Source organism: Mercenaria mercenaria, chromosome 17 (assembly GCF_021730395.1).
Source record: "Mercenaria mercenaria strain notata chromosome 17, MADL_Memer_1, whole genome shotgun sequence".
In the NCBI taxonomy this organism is placed as follows: Eukaryota; Metazoa; Mollusca; class Bivalvia; order Venerida; family Veneridae; genus Mercenaria; species Mercenaria mercenaria.
In genome coordinates, this window is record NC_069377.1 from 12,608,034 (window position 1) to 12,631,222 (window position 23,189).

General features: G+C 35.3%; 1 protein-coding gene across 6 annotated transcripts in view; it reads left to right on the plus strand.

Moving 5' to 3' along the window:
• The window catches only part of LOC123535633 (sodium/hydrogen exchanger 10-like), a 292,843-nt gene that overhangs the window by 373 nt on the left and 269,281 nt on the right, over window positions 1–23,189 (plus strand). For 4 of the 6 annotated variants that reach the window (XM_053529064.1, XM_053529069.1, XM_053529067.1 and 1 more), the window contains exons 1-2: window positions 11,970–12,163; window positions 22,179–22,439. In XM_053529064.1, the coding sequence (XP_053385039.1) occupies window positions 12,064–12,163; window positions 22,179–22,439 (361 nt within the window). In that variant the 5' untranslated portion in view covers window positions 11,970–12,063. Of the gene's footprint in view, window positions 1–972; window positions 1,111–11,969; window positions 12,164–22,178; window positions 22,440–23,189 lie in introns of those variants that run through there. The other 2 variants (XM_053529066.1, XM_053529065.1) reach the window with 2 other exon arrangements.

Here is a 23,189-nt window from a genome sequence, read left to right on the forward strand (position 1 = left end):
AGGCCAACATTTCTAATATCAAATTTTGAAAAAGATGGAAACGTATATTCATATTTTTAAAATTTAAATGAAACGAAGACAGATAAATAGAATTGCATTATTATTCTACGGAAGGGCATTATTGCCAGATGTACACTATTTATTACCTAGAGATTTCGAGAAACTAATATGAAATTTCGATTTTGAGACATTAGCTCGTATTTTTGAGTTTGAAACTCGTAATTTTGACTTAGTAGCTCGAATATCGAGTTAGTATCAGATGATTTCAACTTACTAACTCCAAGTTAAGTATATAGACATTTCAACTTAGTAGCTCGAATTTCGAGTTAGTGTCACAGAATTTCGACTTACTAACTCGAAATAAGGTATCTCGAAATTTCTTCGACTCAGTAGCTGGAAATTTCGAATAACGAAACTCGAAATTTCGAGTAAGTATCTTTGTTGTTTATAATTTTCATAATCGGTGTTAGTATCTTGAAATTTCTAGTAAAGAGTAACACAGGGTACATGTGGCACTAATACTCAGCTATATTTATCCATATTTTATGTGGTACTTTTGCGGGTTCAGCTTAATTCCTTCTGTTGTAATGTCACCTTTAATAAGTGGCCAAAGCAATAAAAAGGATTGCCTGCACATTTTAAAGACCATGAGTGTCTTTTTTTTTTATTATTATTGTACTTACTGCGTATAACTCACTGAATCAAATTATGTTTAATACAATTAGAAACCAATGGGAGTCCTTTAAAAATTGAGAAAACTACATAAAATTGGAGGTATGTGCCTTTAAAATTTAATTGATGAATTTCTTCCTGAAATAAAGAGATTACCAAAGCAATTCTTGATAGTTCAATTGAAATGCATGTAGTACAGGTGACAACGGCGTAAACAAACGCGTTTCATACGCCTTAAACTACACGGACCATTTGTCAACGGATGCTCAACCGCATGTACTAACGTTACGAAAGGTTGTCCTCAGTTGGCTAGTGCACTATTCGTGTTTAAAATAAATGAGTCTTCAATTTTTGGCTGCCACCGGGCACAGTGTTGTTTGTTTATGTTAGTACGCATGTGCATCGCTGTATACTAATAACAGGATTATAAAAAATAAGGTAACCTTCTTTTTATTATAAAACGTTTAGTTTTTATATATATATAAATTTCAGTTTTTAAATACGTCTTTTTTTATAAAAGTATTTCATTTGTTGATTTTATGATTGGCTCAACTTCTTTACACACGAATTGAAATCTAATTGTACCGGGCATAGTCCTCATGTTTCTTATAACAAATTTAAAAAAATGAGAAAAATGATAAAGCTGAAAATCTTGAAAAGAAGATTTTTTAAAAGAAAAAAAGCTCAATTACAAATAAAAAAAAAAAACAGTTTTTTTTGTAGGTATACCTGGAAAAACGTTTGTATTACATAGCTACAATTTTATTAATTTGTTCTCCACGCGGATACATGCGCTTTTTGTATCCAATATCTTAACAGATTGTAATATGTCCCTAGTAAAAATACCCCTCCACCATATATATATGATAATAAACGTAGAGAAAATGAAAAAAAATATTGAGAAAATTCGGTCGTCTAAAAATGGATAAATTACAAAAATAGATTACATCGGCGAGTGGCTACGTTTAAATGGTGTAAATTTTGAAAATATTGGCATCATTTTTTGTTTATTTCATAGATCATTTGGATGCAGAAATATTGCGTTTTACATCTAAGAATTGAAATTTCCAAAAATGCAATCATATGATCTTTTTTGAACGCATTGACTCAACGACATAAGAATAGAAAAACGTGACCGTGGTTGAATATATGCCAGTAAATTTAAGTCATATTACGTATATAAAGTACATGTGGCCGTCTTTTGATGTAGGGAGAGGCCCCCATATAAAGTACGACTTAATATATATTTTTCTTTTGTTCAGATTTTTCCGCGTATGTTAAGGATATATATATTATTGTCATTATTTTCGATTTTAAGTGTCTAATTTGAATTGTAAATCCGTCTAACAATGCAATGTCTAACGTCTCCCAGGGATACGTACAAATTCCCGGATTCTAATTAATTCACGTCTGTTTGATGTGCCGCTTCAAACGTACGTCTTTTCACAACATAATTCATGTAAGAAAATCATGATAAGAAAAATATATTGTCATACACAGATTATGATATTGGGTAATAATTTCATAGGCGGTAAATCGTTTGATGTATATTAAAAATATCTTCGATAAAAAACCTTTGAAATAAAAATTTGAACTGTACATATAGAACTGTAATGAATTTGATTAAATTCTGCCTGAGAAATTGATGTGAGGGATGGGGAATTTAAAATTAAATAATCATTAAGTTACGTTTTTATTTCCATAAGTTTTTTGAAGATCCAGGGCTGCATGGAAAAAATGTCATAACTCCTTTTTATTAGCTCACCAGTCACAAAGTGACAAAGTGAGTTTTTGTGATCGCGCGGCGTCCATCGTCCGTGCGTCAGTGCGTCCGTGCGTGCGTCCGTAAACTTTTGCTTGTGACCACTCTAGAGGTCACATTTTTCATGGGATCTTTATGAAAGTTGGTCAGAATGTTCATCTTGATGATATCTCTAGATTAAGTTTGGAACTGGGTCAGGTGCTGACCAAAACTAGGTCAGTAGGTCTAAAAATAGAAAAACCTTGTGACCTCTCTAGAGGCCATATTTTTCAATGGATCTTCATGAAAATTAGTCAGAATGTTTACCTTGATGATATCTAGATCAAGTTTGAAACTGGGTTATGTGCGGTCAAAAACTAGGTCAGTAGGTCAAATAATAGCAAAACATTGTGACCTCTCTAGAGGCCATACTTTTCATGGGATCTGTATGAAAGTTGGTCTGAATATTTATCTTGATGATATCTAGGTCAAGTTTGAAACTGGGTCACATGCAGTCAAAAACTAGGTCAGTAGGTCTAAAAATAGAAAAACCGTTTGACCTTTCTAGAGGCCATATTTGTCAATGGATCTTCATGAAAATTGTCAGAATGTTCACCTTGATGATATCTATGTCAAGTTTGAAACTGGGTCACGTGTGGTCAAAAACAAGGTCAGGAGGTCTAAAATTAGAAAAAACTTGTGACCTCTCTAGAGGCCATACTTTTCACATATTCTTCATGAAAATTGGTGAGAATGTTTATCTTGATAATATCTAGGCCAAATTCGAAACTGGGTCACGTGCAGTCAAAAACTAGGTCAGTAGGTCTAAAAATAGAAAAACATTGTGACCTCTCTAGAGGCCATATTTTTCAATGGATCTTCATGAAAATTGGTCAGAATTTTTATCTTGATGATATCTAGGTCAAGTTCAAAACTGGATCACATGGGCTTAAAAACTAGGTCACTATGTCAAATAATAGAAAAAACGACGTCATACTTAAAACTGGATCATGTGGGGACAGGTGAGCGATTCAGGACCATGATGGTCCTCTTGTTGAATATGGATAGGACAGTTTTTCTATTCAACCCTCAAAATGTGTATTAGTTTATTTTCTTGATACGTAGAAGGTTTTAATGAACGTTGGTCGTTTGAATTCTCATTTTCTCGAGCTTGAATATTTTGTTTTAATTAGTTCATACACGTTATGCAACTTATCGGCACTTGTCGAACTAAATTCACAAATGCACATGAATAAAATTGCATTTTTTTTTCTATTTTTAATTATGTCAAGAGTTCAACATATGGTACAAAAAGTAAAGGGAATAGGGATATGATAGAAATGCAACAGGCATATATATTTGGCATACTGTAGTAGATTATATATAGCATACTGGTGTTACTAGTACTGCATCCAACAACAGATTGTATAATATACTGCAGCATACTTTAAAAGTGCACTGCATACTGCAGTAGGCAATAAAGCTTACTATATCAAACAGCAGTAGCATATACAGCAGACTGAAACATTTTATGTGTATATTGCACACTGCAGTAGGCTAATTCAGTAGAATATATAGTATACTGAAACATCTTATATGTGTATATTGCACACTGCAGTAGGCAAATTCTGTAGATCATATAGTATACTGAAGCACCTTATATGTGTATATTGCACACTGCAGTAGGCAAATTCTGTAGATCATATAGTATACTGAAGCACCTTATATGTGTATATTGCACACTGCAGTAGGCAAATTCTGTAGATCATATAGTATACTGTACTGAAACATCTTATATGTGTATATTGCACACTGCAGTAGGCAAATTCTGTAGATCATATAGTATACTGAAACACCTTATATGTGTATATTGCACACTGCAGTAGGCAAATTCTGTAGATCATATAGTATACTGTACTGAAACATCTTATATGTGTATATTGCACACTGCAGTAGGCAAATTCTGTAGATCATATAGTATACTGTACTGAAACATCTTATATGTGTATATTGCACACTGCAGTAGGCAAAATCTGTAGATCATATAGTATACTGAAGCACCTTATGGGTATATAGCTCACTGCAGTAGGCAAAGTCAGTAGATAAAATATAGTACACAGAAGCATGTCTTATGTTATTTTATTACACGACTCCTTATATAAATTAACCGGGCCATAGTTCGTGCTTTATGACCGGTCTATTCAACACAACTTTTCTTGGTTTATCACTCAAAAAGAATATAAACAAAACTGTGAAAATTATCTTCAGAAGCCATGCAGTAAAACGCTTATTGAATGGTTTACTGTCAATAGGAGAACCGACCGGGCAAAATAACCATGAAGAAACTTACGATATCCTCGTTTAAATGGGTCAACAGTGTTGTTGTACTTATAAAATAGACTGGCCCAGTTTATAGGTTGGTCAGGGCTACGGATATGCGATATGTATTGTATTTTGTCATTATTTTTGAGCATGGATCCCCTTCAGTTTGGATATAGTATTCATGGGTATATTGTATACTACAGAAAACAATAACTCGCGGAGAAGCGTACTGTTACATACTGCAGTTGATAAGTAACGGTTTACTTTTGTATTAAATAGCAATGGCGAGTCTGAAGCAGTTATAGTGTCAGGGGCCAGTTTCGCATTTGGCCCGGGTACGTTTTTTAAATAAAGTAGACAGATGCACTTTAAAGGCATTTATATTCAACTGGTTATTTATGATGTTTATAGAACTGAGGATTCCTGCGTACGAGTAGTTATTGTGTAAAGTAAATATGTGCTTGAATCGATTTTCCTAGCTCCGTGTAGACGGCCGGGTCTAAAGTCTTACCTGAGGTAACGGAATTCAGACGAAATGGAAACGGTCATCCATCCATCCAGATGCAGCTCAAAATTGCGGAAAAAGTAAACGGTTATGAGACACTTTTCTTCCCACCATTATTTTTGTCTGGCCACATGCTTTAAAAATATACATGTGTTTTAGGTCAGTCGTTTGCAGGTAATACGGTACAGGTCGCGCAAGATGTGCATTTTGGGCCATTTTTGCCTCAAAATTTAGTGTCCTGAAACCTGCGTTTTACTCGTTTTTAACACAGAAGCGACAGAATTGGCAGGCTGAAAATGTCACATAATGAAGTGCTAAGTCTATGCAATACATTCGCTCAACACTTGCCTTGAATTTATCAAAATTGGATTTTTCATGACTTTGTTCACACTGGTATCAGCGCAGATTTGGGTGGCAGGGGAGTGCAGATTTGCGAATTCCACATTGACGTGTGGGTACCAGTGTTGAAATATCCATAGAAATCTCGTTTTTGCTTATTTTTCTTTGAAACTACTATGGACTATTGCAGATACTATAGACTACATAAAGACAACTCTCCGGTCCTATGCACCTGTCGCTTTCCATGCCAGATGTAGTGAAAATTGGCCAAATCACCCAAATTTTATAGACCAAAATTAGCCTAACCGGGCCTCACTTTGAACTCTGCCATTCATCCATTTTGTATTTTTAAATCCAATTTCGTAGCATATATGTATAGTGCGAACATAGATGCATACCCAGGTGGTGTGGAATGTGTCTCCCAACCACCACTTTATTTCCCTAATTTTCACTTGAAAAAAAGTGGATGGATAACAGCCGAGCGTCTGGTCGACTTTTTGTTCTGATGTTTATGTTTTAGCCTCAACCGGAAGTACGGAGCTAGGAATTTTAAAACACCCGCCATGTAGAATCATTAGCCGTTCCTCATTCCCCAGATATATTAAAGAATTAATAATGATAAATAACCAGTAAGATAGATATGCCTTTATATCTACCCTGTCCTGTTTATACAAAAAATCGACCGGGGCCAAATTACGAAACCGCTCCCCTGCCACCTTGTGGAATTTGCAAATTTACTGTCCCTTGCCCCCATTAGCATGACTAAACGTATATTTTGCCAGATATTAGTATCATGGACGCGATCATTTCTCTTGCGCATTTTTCTCATAATTAATTCATGCAGTAATATCTATTATAGTAGGTAGTGTTTGTCTGATAACATATAATATGACATGATAAAATATATGAACTATGATAACAGTAACACAATCGGTGATAGTTACGCTGATGTTACAGCAATTTGCAATGGTAAAATTGTGAAATTCTTTGAGAGACAATGTTCCTTATAAAGACATGCAATAGTCGAGTTCAACTCGTAGCAATTACCTGTTTCAATGGAACATTTTTTACAAACTAGAAGAGAAATATTTTGGAATAGCAGTTCCAGCCAGGTATGGGGATGCATTGCTAGCAATACTTGCTATTTGTTTAATACCTTCAATTTTTCATTAATAATAATCATTTACTAAAAAGAGTAAAAAGAGCATGGTTCTTTAATAAAACACTTCGCGGCATTTCCAGTTTCATCATGCTTACATGGCTTTTACTATGACTTTAAGTTCTATCGTTTGCGTTAGAAGATATTTGTTTTTTCCTACTTCTTGCATGTCTTTTAGTTATTATTAGTTATTCTTGCATAAAAACTACTTTTTTCACTGGATCCGCCCATGTATTAACGGGAGAAAAATCGTGTGCAAACAAGGCAATTCACGTGCTGTTAATACCCGATTTTTATTTTTGAAATGCTTTGCCAGGGATATATGTATGTATTTTTACGCACATTGATATTTGGCATCTGGGTCTTGTTTCTTCCTTAAAAACCTCAACTTGTAGCATTATAAATACAATGTAATCCATAGTAAGTTTAGCTGTATCTGTTTCCAACCCCAAACGTACTACCCCCATCAATGTACGCACTAGCTTCTCTTAGAGTGCACTCCCTTTACAAAGCGTCTGTTCAGTTATTGTAAATAACTGTGAATAAATAAGTATCGCGTGTAACTTGTGCTGTTATTCGTTTTTAAGTATTATATTTATGATTTTGGTAAGTATCAGTCGGTATGTTTTTATCTAATTTCTTGAAGAATTTATATAAACAGCTTGGAAACTTGACACTACGTTCGTACTTATCCGTACTCCAACTGCGTGTCCGTACTCAATATAACTCGAATGCAAAGTTATTATTCTTGAAATTGTGATCGAGTCCACCAAATTGTGAAATGATATGAACAGTTATTGGTAATTTTATGTTTTTAATAATGAGAGATAAAAAATCGCTTAAAACCTTCAGGATGTGCTTTTGATAGTGTTGTTTATTTCCGGGCCCTGGATACGGATATTTAAAACATGTTTACCGTTTCCAAGAACAACTGGAATGGTAAATAAAAAATGTACCGGAATCGTCAAGTCATCACGTATGAAAACAATACATAAATCGTCGTGAAATATATTTTTATGCAAGAATAGCGACAATACACGTTTGTTTTGTGTATTAACGTCTGCAGAAGCCCTTGGGATATGTTTGTGACCTCGACCTTCGGTCTCGGTCACAAACAATCCCGCGGGCTTCTGCAGATGTTAATACACAAAAAAACATGTATTATCCCTACATTATTATTAATGTGTTTATAATACTTGTCCCACGTCACTCTGTAAAAAAAGGGGTTTTATGAGCATAAAGGAGACAAATGAGTTGAGCCAGCGGTTGAGGGTCTTTTGTTACAAGACATGTAATGCTTAACATAGGTTATACCGCGAAATTTAACTTTTCCTCTTGATTCCTCTTTAAATATGAGATATTAACATTTATGATAGATGCCAAAGACGGTAATAGGAGCTTTTAAAGTGTTAAATTCTCTCATTTAATTTTTAAATTTTCGATTCTTCTTTAACTATGAGATAATGCCGTTGATTATAGAAGTATTGTAAAGAATGCCAAGGGCGGTTATAGTAACTTTTGTTTTTCAATCTCTTAGTTAGTTTATAAAATATCGTCATTTTATTCAGATGCAATTTGGGCTGCCCGCTAAACCTAAGAGGGGAATCAAATACTAAACCTAAGAATAAAATAAAGTAATGATAATATTTTTATAAGGCAAATTGTTCTGAACAAGAGGTATAAATCACGCTAAGATCTAAATTGAAACACAACTCACACCACACTGATCTCATCATTTCTTTTAGGATGAGCTAAATCGCTTATGCTCACACAAAAACTAAAACAAGTCGTGATCTAAATTGAATAAACTCAAATTAAAAAGCATGTACTCCCAGTCCCGTGATTTTGTTGAAACATTGGAATATTAAAAAGTAAAATACAAACGGAAATTAGGAGTGCCCACTGGCAATATCTTGAATCGGCAATTTTAATGAAGATTCTCTGAATGGTAAGCTTCAGAAATTCTACAAATGAGCCGCGCCATGGGAAAAACCAACATATAGGCTTTGCGACCAGCATGGCTCCAGACCAGCCTGCTCATCCGCGCAGTCTGATCAGGATCCATCTGTTCGCTTTCAAAGCTTATTGCAATTAGAGAAACTGTTAGCGAACAGTATGGATCCTGGCCAGACTGCGCGGATGGTCGCAAAGCCACTATGTTGGTTTTCTCATGGCGCGGCTCAAATACGTTAAATATACGTTGTCGTGTGGCTCCTATAAAATTCTTTGGGCAAACATTTGCTGGTAAAGGTCTTAAACTCACAGTCTGAGTCAGTTTTCCTTAGGACAAAGCCCCTTAGCATAGCCCAGTTCTGTAAACAAAAACTTATCACATAAAACCATTCAATAGTGACAACGGCTTCTGTATCCTAACATGGTTTTTAACAAACTCCTTTATTTAAGAAGCCTGCCTAAATAAAGATTCTGACCCAGACCAAATATCAGATAACGAAGTTACCCCTATAGTTACACATAGTTTCTAGATCTCTTTTATAACAGGTATTGTTCCAAGTTAATGGAGACATACTGTTAATGTCCCATGTGTGTAGAAATACCCTAAAGTAGAAACAGTAATTATAGGTCTATATTCCTAATCTGTATTGCATCATAATTAATGAAATATTGCTTAGTATCAAATACTATGTAATTTTATGATGAACACAACATTGTCAAACATTATCAATACGGCTTCATGTCAGTTTCCCCAGTGTTGAAAAAAAACCAGCAACATGGTTTTCAGTAAGGCTTTCGGTAAGGTTGATAGCCACGAACTTGTCCACAAACTATTCAGGCTAAGTTCGAATACTGGGTCTTTTCATTTCTAAAGTAGCGCTACCAACAGGCTTTCGTTGAAGATAAAATGATTTTCACCTTACCCGTCCTGTCTTCTGTCCCGCAAGGCCCCGTGTTACATTCCTGCCTTTTTCTGCCCGATATAAATGACCTTCCTGATAGTATCATAGGTAAGAAGAGTTTTCTTGCAGACGATAATGTTGTCTACCACACGTGATTTTTTTTAACAGCACAAAAAGACCTCAAATCACTTTAAGTATGGAAATATGACTGGTCCAAAGAAAATTCAAAGTCTGAAGAATTTCAAAGAAAAGGAAAGTCGGTAATATTTTCTTAGATTTTACATAACAAATAGTTAACAGGGGGAGTTGCAGGACTTTGGTTTAGAGGGGCGAAGAATTTCTAGCGGGTTTTGGGGACATGCCCCGTTGTAAAAGTCGTTCGAAAACTGATCCAAAATGGCTCAAGCTACGTTTATTTGACAAGGTCAGAGACCACTAATTCAAACAAAAACACCTGGAACTTACAGGGAATAAGATAACTATATACTTGGAAATAGGGTAAAGTTTAGTCCGTTCTGAAAGGTCAGTAATGTATTTTCGAAATTGAGCCTTTTGGGTGCGTTTAGATTATTTAAACAAACATTTTGTCAATATATGATGCTCACTAAAAAGGCGTCATGAAATTGGTTTCTCCTGCCATGTAAACGATGTAAAATTCACACGAAAATTCTTCATATAAAATATTCATGTTTTCATCCGTGACTTTGGTGGAACTAAGATGGGTCTTGAAAAAAATCTGATTAGATATGCATGTTTCGATTTGTGAAAGGCTGTACTCTCCATAATGTTATGCTGGTCGGAAAACAGATGGAGGTCTCTAACCATAAGTCATGGGGCTTAAATGTTTTACACAATGTCATCTTTTATATTTGTAAATTAAAAAAAAAAGCAATATTATCTTTCCGTCCATTCTCGTTATAAATGCTAATGAAATCATGTTTTACGCGCTAAGCGGGTCGAAAATTTCATCTCTTGAATGACTAATGTTGAAAATAACTAATACCTACCATGGACCAGACATATTAACAATAGGACTGCTAAAGCAAGTAACTCCCTGATATTTATATAAGAAATGTAATACTTCATATCGAAAGGTCAAAGAAAGAGCTATGAAGGTATATATAAGGCCACAAATCGAATACGGCTTATTCGTTTGCCATCAGAAATATTCAGTTCTCAAGGTTGAACAAGCTCAGAGGTCAGCTGCGAATTTATATCTGATAACTACAAATAAACAAACAGAGTGCCCAAAACTGGTAAACCCTTGAATACTGTCGTAGTATTAGTGTTGTTTCCTTCTTGTACAAAATACAAAACCACCTTGTTAATGTCGAACATGACCACCCTACGCCCAGCATGAACCCGAACACTTTAATGCTTAATCAAGGTTACAATGAGCACATTTATTAAAGTTTCAAAGAAAACATGCAAAAAAGTTTATAGGCTTAAAATTTACATGGAACTAATGTAGTGTTTTTTTTGTAGTAAAAATTATATTTTGCCCCTTATATTAAAACGATTTATCAGTCAAGATATTTTCGAAACTACAAAAGTTCCTACAAGACCTACCATAACAAGTATGACATGCCTGAATTCTTACAAAAGAAAGAAGAAATCCTGTAAAACCGTGTTTCGGGTGTATTGAATTAAAGACCAATGACCTACTTTCCGTTCCACGCACATGAACTTTATGATAATCATTCTTATAATACAGGTATTATACATCTATAGGCCTACTACAAGATGACAGGTGGACAGTTCCGTACCTTCCTGAACTAATGTGTTTTCAGAACTTATTCATTCAATCTCTTTTTAGCACAGTTTAAAAATGGTCTTAACTGAAGTAAATGCTTACTTCTAAATTAATTCAATGAAATATTTAGACATTATGCACATTGTCATTATATGTGCCAATGCCAGTGTCAATTTGTAACTAGACACTTGTAGATTCTATTTTTTCTCCATATTTTTCATGCAAATAATGTATAATTACCATCAGGAAAGATAAAAGAAAACAGTTATTTTTTGATATCTTCTTTTAAAAATAGATATACAATATACATGTTTATTCTTTCAATATACATTGTAGTTTATTTTTCACTGTTAAACGTGCATATTAAACACCATATTATGATCTTGCAGGCAGCAAAGGACTTTTAACGTGTCGTTCCGTTTTTTTCCATGGGAGTCTGAAATTCTACCAATAAGACTCCATCAGTCTATCTTATTTATATACTAGTATAGTAGCATTTTTTTAACCTTATAGGTAGAATTTCAGACTCCTGTGGTTTTTATTTTTCGACATAGCATTTCCGCATCTGACTTATCATGAATTCCTGGAAACCCATTGACTTAATGACGTCATCGCACGCGCGATCTTCATACAAAATGGCGTTTAACATAAATATGATGGATTTCGATGTTTTTCAGATAATCGCGAATCCAGCCAGAAGATCTTTTACGGTTCCAGATGGCAAATCATACAAATGAAACTATACATCACCACTACCATACGATGGAACACGATTCAGCAATTATTATGTTTATTTTCGGAAGCTGCGCCGTCGGTGGTAAGTGACAAACTTGTCTTGTAAGAAAATGCCTTGATTCAATGCGTTTAGATCAAGATATTTTTCAATGTATATTCTATACACCTCTAGCACTCATTTGATAGTCTAGTAGCTGTATGCCTATACAGACTCTATTCATGAAAATTTTCACATGTTGAATTCAAAAATAGATGTAGAGCTCTAGATCTATCATTTCATTTGTCCCCTAAACCAGTTTCGGGACCACAGCCTCATAGGACTGTGCTTTTCGGTCCGTCCATCATTCAGTCATTCGAGACCACTCCATTACTCTTGTCATCCATCAAGGGATTTTAATATTACTTGGCACAAATGATTCCCATAATAAGACGATGCACAACTCACAGATTTCTAGCTCAAATGTAAAGGTCACACTTGGAGGTCAAAGTTAAATAGTTTTTTTTCCCTTTCCGGTCCATTACTCAGCCATCCGTCAAGGGAGCAACATCCAGACACCTAGCTCAAAATTCAATGTCAAACGCGGAGGCCAAATGTCTGGTCCATAACACTATATGCCCTTTTCTCGTTATTCCGAGCCCCTTAACCGGTATTTCGGTTCTTGTCCGTAACAGACACTTAAGGGGATTTTAATATTACTTCGCACAAATGTTCTCCAATGAAGAGACAGCATGTTACTTGCAACACTAAGACCCCTAAGCCAAACTTTGAGGCCAGTTCGTTTTCCTTTCATTCATCAATAAATTTTAATATTAGGCCTACTTGACACAAATTTTCCTCATAATGAAACGATGTGTCATGTTAAACCTCAAGGCTACACTTGGAGGTAAAAAAATCATATTACTCTCCAATTTGTAGAATATTTAGGTCAGTTTTCTTATCATAAGTTAAGAAACCTCACAACAGGGGGTTCTGTATTGCATGTCAATGCATGATAATAAGTGCTTGAAATGTCTACAGTACCGTATCTGACAAATTTTGTACAAGGACAATTGCAAGAGGGCTCTCTACTGCTGTGGACTTTGTAGATTTAACGTATAAAAAACGATTTGGACAGAGTATTTTCCATTTGAAATTTCAAAAGTTTTAAATTTTCAGTCTAAGTGTAAAGAACAAGTTTTAAAAATAAAGAGCAAAAATATTACTTTTTGGCATGCACTTATCGCTGTTTAAGATATCTTTACAATATAAAACATTGTTTGTTCATCCATTGAGAAATTCAAAATAATGTTGAATGGGTAAATTTTTTGAACTCGTATTTGAATACAGTATATTATAATTACTTTAATGTACGTATAAAGCCGCAGTTTACGAAAAATCCTGCAACACAATTATTTTTATGCCCCCGAAGTACGGAATAAATTATGCCCGTTCGTCCGTCGCCTTGACTTCCGACCGATGGCTGAAGAACCTCAAATGATACAGGAATCTCAAACATGGCAGACAGATTGGTTGCGACCTACAGACTATCCCGATCGATAATGAGGTCAGTTGCTCAAACACGGCTACTAAACGCTAGCGGCACCACCAAATTGTGGTGATACGGAAAAGAGCTATCGACATTTCCGTGGTGCAGCTATCGCCCGTTTGAAAATGTAAACACGTGAGTAAAATTTATATTTTATCTTATATTTTTATTGATAGAACTTTTTTCAAAAATCGAAGAATGTAGTTCCGTGTAACAACACTTTAACTAGCGGTTGGCTGTGATTTTATTAAAATAATATGCAAATTGTGGTGTCAGGAGCTATTCTCCCGAATCTGACAGTCGCACATTTTCATATCGGCCAGTATTCGAACACCATTTCGATTTATGGACACACTGTAAGAACATACCTGCGCATGCAAATAGTTTAGAAATGATAAATAACTATATAGGCACACACCATGAATAATAGAATCTCGGGTTAGAAGAAATATTCCAGGATTTTTAAAAGTGGTGGCGCTATACAGTAGTGGTGGCGCTGTTACGGCATTCAGTAATACGAACTGCTGACGCATCCGGAACAAAACAAATACCAACATTCTCTAACTGATAATATTCCTGCAAGGAATCATGTTATTAAAGAAAGAAAAACACGATCATAGTTTATTTATCTTTATGAAACATTCTCTATCCAAGAAAAAAAAAAAAAAGAACAAAATACTCACAGACCCTTGGGACTCTTGTAGTCAAAGTAAATTTCCTTTGTTTAAAATGTTAATGTAGAATTATTTTCTAACCTTTAAATATTCTACCTAAATACAAACGTAAGTGTACTTTAAATTCAGGTCATGAAAAATAGTAGCAATACTTTTATTTCAAACAAAGATTTTTGTAGAATTTATTTGTTATATTTAGATTCTGAAAGTTACTTGCCTTTGTATTTTTACGTCGTTTGCATGCATTGTAAACAAAAGACCATACTTTCACAATTCTTTCTAAAAAGTACAGTACATTTTCAATTCCAATCGATTAAATATGATTAATCAATACAGCTTAGATGCACAATCTGAATCCATATACATGTAGATTATTTTGCGATCATGTACAGGTTACTACATGTATTTTGTTGAGTAACGTAATTTGGGTGTAGTGTGGGATAAGTTGGTAACATCAATTATTGTAGAAATTTCCGCGGCTTGCATTCAGACATTTTCATATTTTAAAATTGAATATATCAGCCACTAATCATATACAACAGCGCCACCACTACTGTATAGCGCCACCACTTGGGTGATAGCGCCACCATTTTCAAAAATAGTCGTGTTTTAACTTTTTAACTGTGTTTTTCGTAATTCTTTGTTATACTGGAATACGTGTTATTCAGTTCTACACGATTTGCGTGCGCAGGTATGTTTTTACAGTGTGTCTTATCATCGGAATGGTGTTCGAATACTAGCATATATGAAAATATGCCACTGTCAAATTCAGGAGAAAAACTCCTGGCACCACAATTTGCATAATATTTTAATGAAATTACAGCCAACCTCTAGTAAAAGTGTTGTTACACGGAACTACATTCCCCGATTTTCGAAAAAAGTTCTATCAGTAAAAATATAAGATCAAATATAAATTTTACACACGTGTTTGCAAGTAGAAACGGGCGATAGCTGCACCACGGAAATGTCGATAGCTCTTTTCCTTATCACCACAATTTGGTGGTGGCGCTAGCGTTTAGTAGCCGTGTCAAAGGTCAAGGTCGCGGTGACTGAGCTGAAAATCGGTTTCCTACAATATTACTAAAGAATACTTCGGCGCAGAAATCTCTAACGTGTTAGGCAGGTTGATCGCGATTTGTAAATGACACCTTAAAGGTCAAGGTCGCGGTGATCTTCAGCTTAATATCGGTTTCCTACCAGTAACCTCAGACTTGGTAGGAGATTTGATCGTGATTTGCAGATGATACCTATTGAATTTGAGATTGGTTGCTCAGAGTTCAAGTTCGCAGTGACCTTGAGCCGGAAATTGGTTTCAAGTCAATAAATGATGAACTCTTTATCTAAGGAACTTCAAACTTGGTAGGCAGGTTGTACTAGAACAGATGACTTCAGTAGATAGTAGTTACATTTACCATTTGCTATAAAGCTTTTATTGCAGTTTCATTTTTGTATCACATTTTCATTCATAATTCTTTTGGAACCATTACAACTGTATGTTTGGATGGATTGTGCAGCTCTCATTCGATCAAGCGTTTGTATCAAAGCTTACAGTGATGGCTTTTTTTATTATTTTTTGCGAAAAAAAAAAACAAACAACACAACAACAACAAACACACGAAGTGGTATTGAAACAAACATCTATCGTAACTTCATGACAGGGACGATATTCTTCTTCTTTTCAGCTGATTTCTTTCTCTATTTTTTTTGAAGGGGTGGGGTGGATGGAGGGTGGGAGGGAGTTTGGGGTGTGGAACAAGAATTGCCAGTTTAGTCATATATTTGCAAAATTTGTAAGATTGTTAACCGTTGAAGGGGCCTCCTCTTTTTATTTCTTTTCCATCGAATAATACCCAGGGTGCTTAGAAAATGTACGAAAGCTAGTAAACCATTTTTATAAGCTCAATATTTCTGATTGAGTAATATATCTATATATTAGATGACGGATTTGCATAAATTTGAATTACCTTACAAAAAGCCGTTTTGGTCAAGCATGAAAAAGAGTATCAAAATATACTTAAGTTGTCAAAACTTCTGTTGCCCTCCCAATATTTTGGCAATTTCTTTCATATTACAATTATTTACCGCAAAGTACATTTATAAGTACATTTACGAAATTTCTCACACGTTTAGAAAATGTGTTATTAATAACATAAAACTTCAGCAAAGTCAAGTAGTGCATTCAGTATCATTTTATTCATTTTACATTCTTTTCCTATTTAAAGAAATCACAAAAATAGGTCATTGTTTTTGTTTTTATCCATCCATAAGGAGATGTACTTAATGATTATGTCATAGAATTAACACTGGAATTTGCTCTATTGCACACTTAATGGATGGCATGCTGGTCAATAGTTAAAACTATTGCCCGAGGTCTGAATCGCCAATAGTTTTGACTATTGACCAACAAGCCATTCAATAAGTATTTTAGAAATTAATTTTCAGGGTTTCTTTACTAAAGTTTTACATACTACCTCAGTAAACATATGTTCATCAATTAAACATGATGAATATAGACGGATCATATAGCACAAACTATGGACCGGTGATTTACATAGGGACTATTAAGACCAAATAGATCGTAATTATTGAGCCGCGCCATGAGAAAACCAACATAGTGCATTTGCGACCAGCATGGATCCAGACCAGCCTGCGCATCCGCTCATTCTCTAATTGCAATAGGCTTTGAAAGCTAACAGCATGGATTTTGACCAGACTGCTCGGATGCGCAGGCTGGTCTGGATCCATGTTGGTCGCAAATGCACTATGTTGGTTTTCTCATGGTGCGGCTCAGTTATAATTATTAGTTTCCTATCATTCATGGAATTAATGTATAGCGTAACTTACTTTTTTGTATATCTATTTTTTCATATATGGTTCCCCTCATTTTCTTTGCGAGATGTACATGTCATGTATTCTTTGTAAATGTACTTTCTCATTTGTTTGCATTATTTTGCAAACTGAGAATATTTAAAAATAAGATTCAAACTAGGAATGTAGATACTGAATTTTCATTGATAAATGGTCAAATATTCAAGAAGCCAAATAATATTTAAATCTGACGGGAAAAATAGTCTTTTTTTTATATTACCTTTAAAAAAACTCGCTTGTAATTTTTGTAAGTAAATATTTGGTTGAAGTCGTAAAATTAATATAATACGTAGAAGAGGCGTTGTAAGTTTTTTTTTAAAGTTTACTTTGATATTCTGTATCTTGGTGAACACTTACGTATTATATCTTGGTGAACACACACGTATTTTTCAGAACGTAACAAATTTTTGTAATAATTTCTGTTATGTCCACTTATATAAACCTTTCACATACATAGACAGAAGCGATTTGTCAGTTGTAAAGACATGCGGACATTCTCTTGTTTATGATATGTTGTTAAGTAGTCTCCATTAGTTTTACTTTGTTAATTAATTGACCCGTATTTCTGAATGCTTTCAAAATAGCTACATTTACCGTATTTTACCTCAAATATATATTGCTAAAGGTCGAGGTGATAGTATAAAGGACGGGCACACGGACTAATGCTCAATTGTCGTGTTGTCAATGCCAAGTATAAGCTACTAACTAAACATTTTGAGATACTAAGTTTGTAACACGAACAGTTTTAACTATCGATATTTTTATTTCTGAACCTCATATCTCGCAAGTCGAAATCGCAAAACTACGATAACGAAAGTCGAAAACACGATGGTGAAAGTCGAATTTATTATGATACTTGCATTACATATACGGTATTAAAAAAAACCTCCTTGTGATTTCTTGATAAGGTTAATTGATTATCAGCGGTCAATTTAATTAACAGTTGTTAATCACAGTAGTTAATCAGAAAAGAACGAAAACAGCATTCGGTTGACTGATAGTATGCAACTCGTTTGATGTAAAGTCTGTCTATGTATGTATAATGATTAATCAGTGATTTTTAGACTACATTGAAATGTTTAAAGCCCCACAATTGCATATGTTTTTGTTATGAACATTATGAATTTCTTGTTATTTCCTTTTTTTTTTGTAATTATTTTCTTAGGTATTTTGTCAGAATGTTGAATATTTTGTTAACTTAGTAGAGTAGATATAGTATTAGGTTAATTTAAATTTATTTGATCTCAATTGTGGCGAAAGCTTTAAGGTTATTTGAACCACTCTGGAGTTCGTTTCCTGGAATTTCATATGAGAAGGTGTTGTCGTGACTCCAGTGGGGCTCGAACCAAAGATCCCCGGGGTGAGCGGCAGACATATCACCACTCGCCTTCATCCGTCGTTCCTTATTACATGTACCTCCGTTTATATTACGGCTCATATTGCATAAGTTCATGCGCGTCATTAGTTCTAATATGTATGTTCTTTACAACTTAAAACCCTCTTTTGTGTTTCCTCTTTAAACTATTACATCAGAATCTGAAATAGCAAAATCAAAACATCTAAAAATAATGAAAACTTCAACCTGTGCCAGATCACTCTTGTACTTTTTGGCAAAGACCGAGTTTAATGTTTGTAAAATCGCATGATCGGTGATGTTAAAACTTTTTTTTTCACGACAGCATCTCTTAAATGCGTCACCTCAGCCTATATATTAAACGATGGTTACTGCAGGATTAAACTTTTTTTTTCTGTGTCCATGTATGTGCCGAATATCGCAAAAACTGAACGAAGCCCCGGCTTTATGTTAACTGCGTGGGTTCGCACATGTTTGTACACCAAAGCCTTATAATTCAAAGTAAACATGTTACCACACACATTTGTAATTTTTGATGATTTTGCAGTCCGCATCAACTTGAAAAATTTCGACGACAACGTTCTGTCAGTTTTTATATCGTCCCCATGGTCATCGTGTAGAAAATGATCTAACTAAGAAAATAAGTACCCACACGTACATGTTTCGTTCAGAAATAAGCAAGTTCTCGCCGTTTTTCAAATTTGGTTCCTGTCCGAATCGGACTGATACGTAACTGATGACCGATGGGTTCATCAATGTGTGTGCGTATCGTCTTACCCGATTATATTGCTTGCATTAAAATGTATTGGATTTATTGTTTGAGAAGGGAAAAGGTTCTTCGGTATTTTGCTCAGCGAAGGTCAATTTTTTGTCATTTTCTTAAATATAAAATGCTTTTTATACGCCCGTTTGAAAAACGGGACGGGCGGCGGGCGGGCGGGCGGCGTCCACAGACCTTGTCCGGAGCATATCTTCTACATGCATGAAGGGATTTTGATGAAACTTGGCACAGTTGTTCACCATCATGAGACGGAGTGTCATGCGCAAGAACCAGGTCCCTAGGTCTAAGGTGAAGGTCACACTTAGAGGTCAAAGGTCAAATTCAAGAATGACTTTGTCCGGAGCATATCTTCTTCATGCATAGAGGGATTTTGATGAAAGTTGGCACAATTGTTCATCATCATGAGAAGAAGTGTCATGCGCAAGAACCAGGTCCCTAGGTCTAAGGTCAAGGTCACACTTAGAGGTCAAAGGATACAAGAATGAAAACTTTGTCCGGAGCATTTCTTCTTCATGCATAGAGGGATTTTGATATAACTTGGCACAAATGTTCACCACCATGAGGTGGAGTGTCATGCGCAAGAACCAGGTCTCTAGGTCTAAGGTCAAGGTCACACTTAGAGGTCAAAGGATACAAGAATGAAAACCTTGTCCGGAGCATTTCTTCTTCATGCATAGAGGGATTTTGATATAACTTGGCACAAATGTATACCACCACGAGACGTAGTGTCATGCGCAAGAACCAGGTCCCTAGGTCTAAGGTCAAGGTCACACTTAGAGGCCAAAGGTCAGATACAAGAATGACTTTGTCCGAAGCATTTCTTCTTCATGCATGGAGGGATTTTGATGTAACTTGACACAATTATACACCATCATGAGACGAAGTGTCATGCGCAGTTCCCTTCTTTAGAATTACTTCCCTTTGTTGTTACTATAAATAGCTTATATTGTAACTTTTTCATTACTAGTCGTAGGGACAAATCGAAAACCACTTTTCTGTAGTACAACATGCATGCTACATCCAATTTTGAGGTGTATTTTGACCAGTCTCTACCTGGTAAAGATTTTTGTGAGGACTTACAATTTTATATATATATATTTTTTTTTTTTTTTTTTTAAGATTTACTTCCCTTAGTTGTTACTATAAATAACTTATATTGTAACTTTTTTATTATTGACCGTAGGGAAAAACCAAGACCACTTTTCTGTGGTACAACATAGATGTTACTTTCCGATTTTAGGTGTATTTTAAGGTATCTCTACCTGGTAAGGAGTTTTTTTGTGGACTTAGAAAACAAAACAATTAGTTATTACTAAACAACCACAAAATTAAAATTCCATTTGCAAATACAGGTGCTAGAGTAAAGAAATTTGCTGTGACGGGCGTATATTGTGACATTCTTGCACTCTTGTTCTAGAAATGAGGATCCTTTTACAAATAATATATAATCTGTTTCAGCGAAATAACTTTAGTAATGACTGAGGCTTTGCGACCAACGGTCATCCATTTTTAAAAACATAATTGAGTCGCGCCATGGGAAAACCAACATAGTGGGTTTGCGACCAGCATGGATCCAGATCAGCCTGCGCATCCGTGCAGTCTGGTCAGGAGCCATGCTGTTCGCTTTCAAAACCTATTGCAATTAGAGAACCTGTTAGCGAACAGCATGGATCCTGATCAGACTGCGCGGATGCGCAGGCTGGTCTGGATCCATGCTGGTCGCAAACCCGCTATGTTGGTTTTCTCATGGCGCGGCTCATATGTGCTTTTTGTTAGCTGGGAAAGCTTTTTTTGAGTCCCACTCGGCGCGCGGTACCGATTCACTGAATTTGCTTGTTTCCCGTCTTTTTGATGCTGGGTCTTAATTGGTATAAAAATGAATAGATAATTGGAAAAAAATAGATAATGGTTCCGTGTGGACTAATTTTTTTTTTATACAAAACTCAAGTAATTTTATCCGCTAATGTTGGCGGAAATTGTTATTTTGCTACAAAAATTAAAACAATGTTTGCGTGATACGTATTGGCCGTTTTATCGTTCTAAGAGCACTGAATTAATTTGTGAACAGTTTTTACTTAGATATGCTAGACAGAATTATAGTTTACATTAGTATTAAGTCATTTTCTTCGAGTATCGCAGACTCGGGTCCGTCTGAGAATAGTGACAACGGCGACTGTTTTCAGATATTTTATATTTTTCTGTGACACTGATTGTATACATTATTTGTATACGAACATATAAATATAGACGCAAATATAAAAGAGATAATCGTTATGTTAATTATGCGCTTTTTTGCGGAATCATTGTCAGGTTTTTATTTCATTTCCCAGAACCGTTGGAGTTTGTCATTTTCGTATTTTTTTTTTGAAATCGATACAACAAAAGATATAAACGTACTATATATATGTAAGGAAGTGTGGATCATTTGACGCTATACATCAGACATCACCATATATGAGCCGCACCATGAGAAAACCAACATAGTGCATTTGCGACAAGCATGGATCCAGACCTGCGCATCCGCGCAGTCTGGTCAGGATCCATGCTGTTCGCTTTCAAAGATTAGAGAAACCGTTAGCGAACAGCATGGATCCTGACCAGACACCGTGGATGCGCAGGCTGGTCTTGATCCATGCTGGCCGATAATGCATTATGTTGGTTTTCTCATGGTGCGGCTCATATATGATATTCAGTTATTTTAGCTTCTGAATTTACTGTTGTAATTTTAAAGTATTTATACAACCTTTTACATGATCCGAAACTTATTGACAGCTGATATAACTTCAAAAGTTCTGAGTATGGACCGTTCTTTTTTATCATTTTTTTCACTTTTAGCCGGGTCAGTCAATAAAAACACTGAAAGTGAGAACAGTTATTTTATTTTTACATTTCAGCATTGATACGGCGCATCATACAGGGATTGAATCTTCGACTGCCCTATACAGTTGTCCTGCTTGTACTTGGAGTGTTGTTTGGTCTTCTGTCTTCCCGCTACCCGAGTGTGCACGTGTATGCACGGGTTGTTGAGACGGACCCACACCTTATTCTCAGTATATTTTTACCAGTGCTGATTTTTGAGTCAGCTTTTGCTATGGAGGTCCATACTTTTATCAAGGCGTTCGTCCAAGTTGTGCTTCTTGCTATACCGGGATTAGGTGAGTATATGTTTTGTTTTTGTACTAGTATTTTTTTATGTTATCAGTAAAGTTTTGAATTCAAGACAGGCTATATTTCGTATCCGGATACCTTGCCCTTCAGTGTCATAATTGAACAACACTACAAAATCCATATTTGATTATTTATAACCCGGCACGGGGGCTACTAATACAATATTTGTATGTTATTAACTTTGTATCGGGAAATATGCGGAAAAATGTGGTTACCCAGGTGCTCCCCATGAAGGGTTCTTCTTCCATCATTAATAGCCATATGACCCGAATTCAACCAATATGACTAGAAATCCACAAAACAAACAAACAAAAAGCGAACAAACAGACTTCTTATTGGTGTAGATAAGCAATCAGTCACTTGTGGAGAACACATGAACTTGTAACTAGAGGCCGTGAAATCCAGAAACATTGTTTCTTGATAGGATATTTTGAAAGCCGTATTTTCAGAATACTGAATGGAATACGAACTTAATTATACGCAAACGAACACCAAATAAATGGATATCAAATTAGAATAAAGAAAAATTGTGGAAATGGTTCAGAATTTTGGTAACTCGTGAAATTTGTTATCTTGCCTTTAGATTCGGTTTAGGGTTAAAATAGTTACAGCAGTGTCTCAAATACATGTATGTGCCATATTTATATTTTGTAATATAGGTTAATTTGGTTATGAACTCTAGGCTAGAAAGGTGTCTCTAAGTGCTATCCAATATCTTCCAAAAACTGATGTCCGGT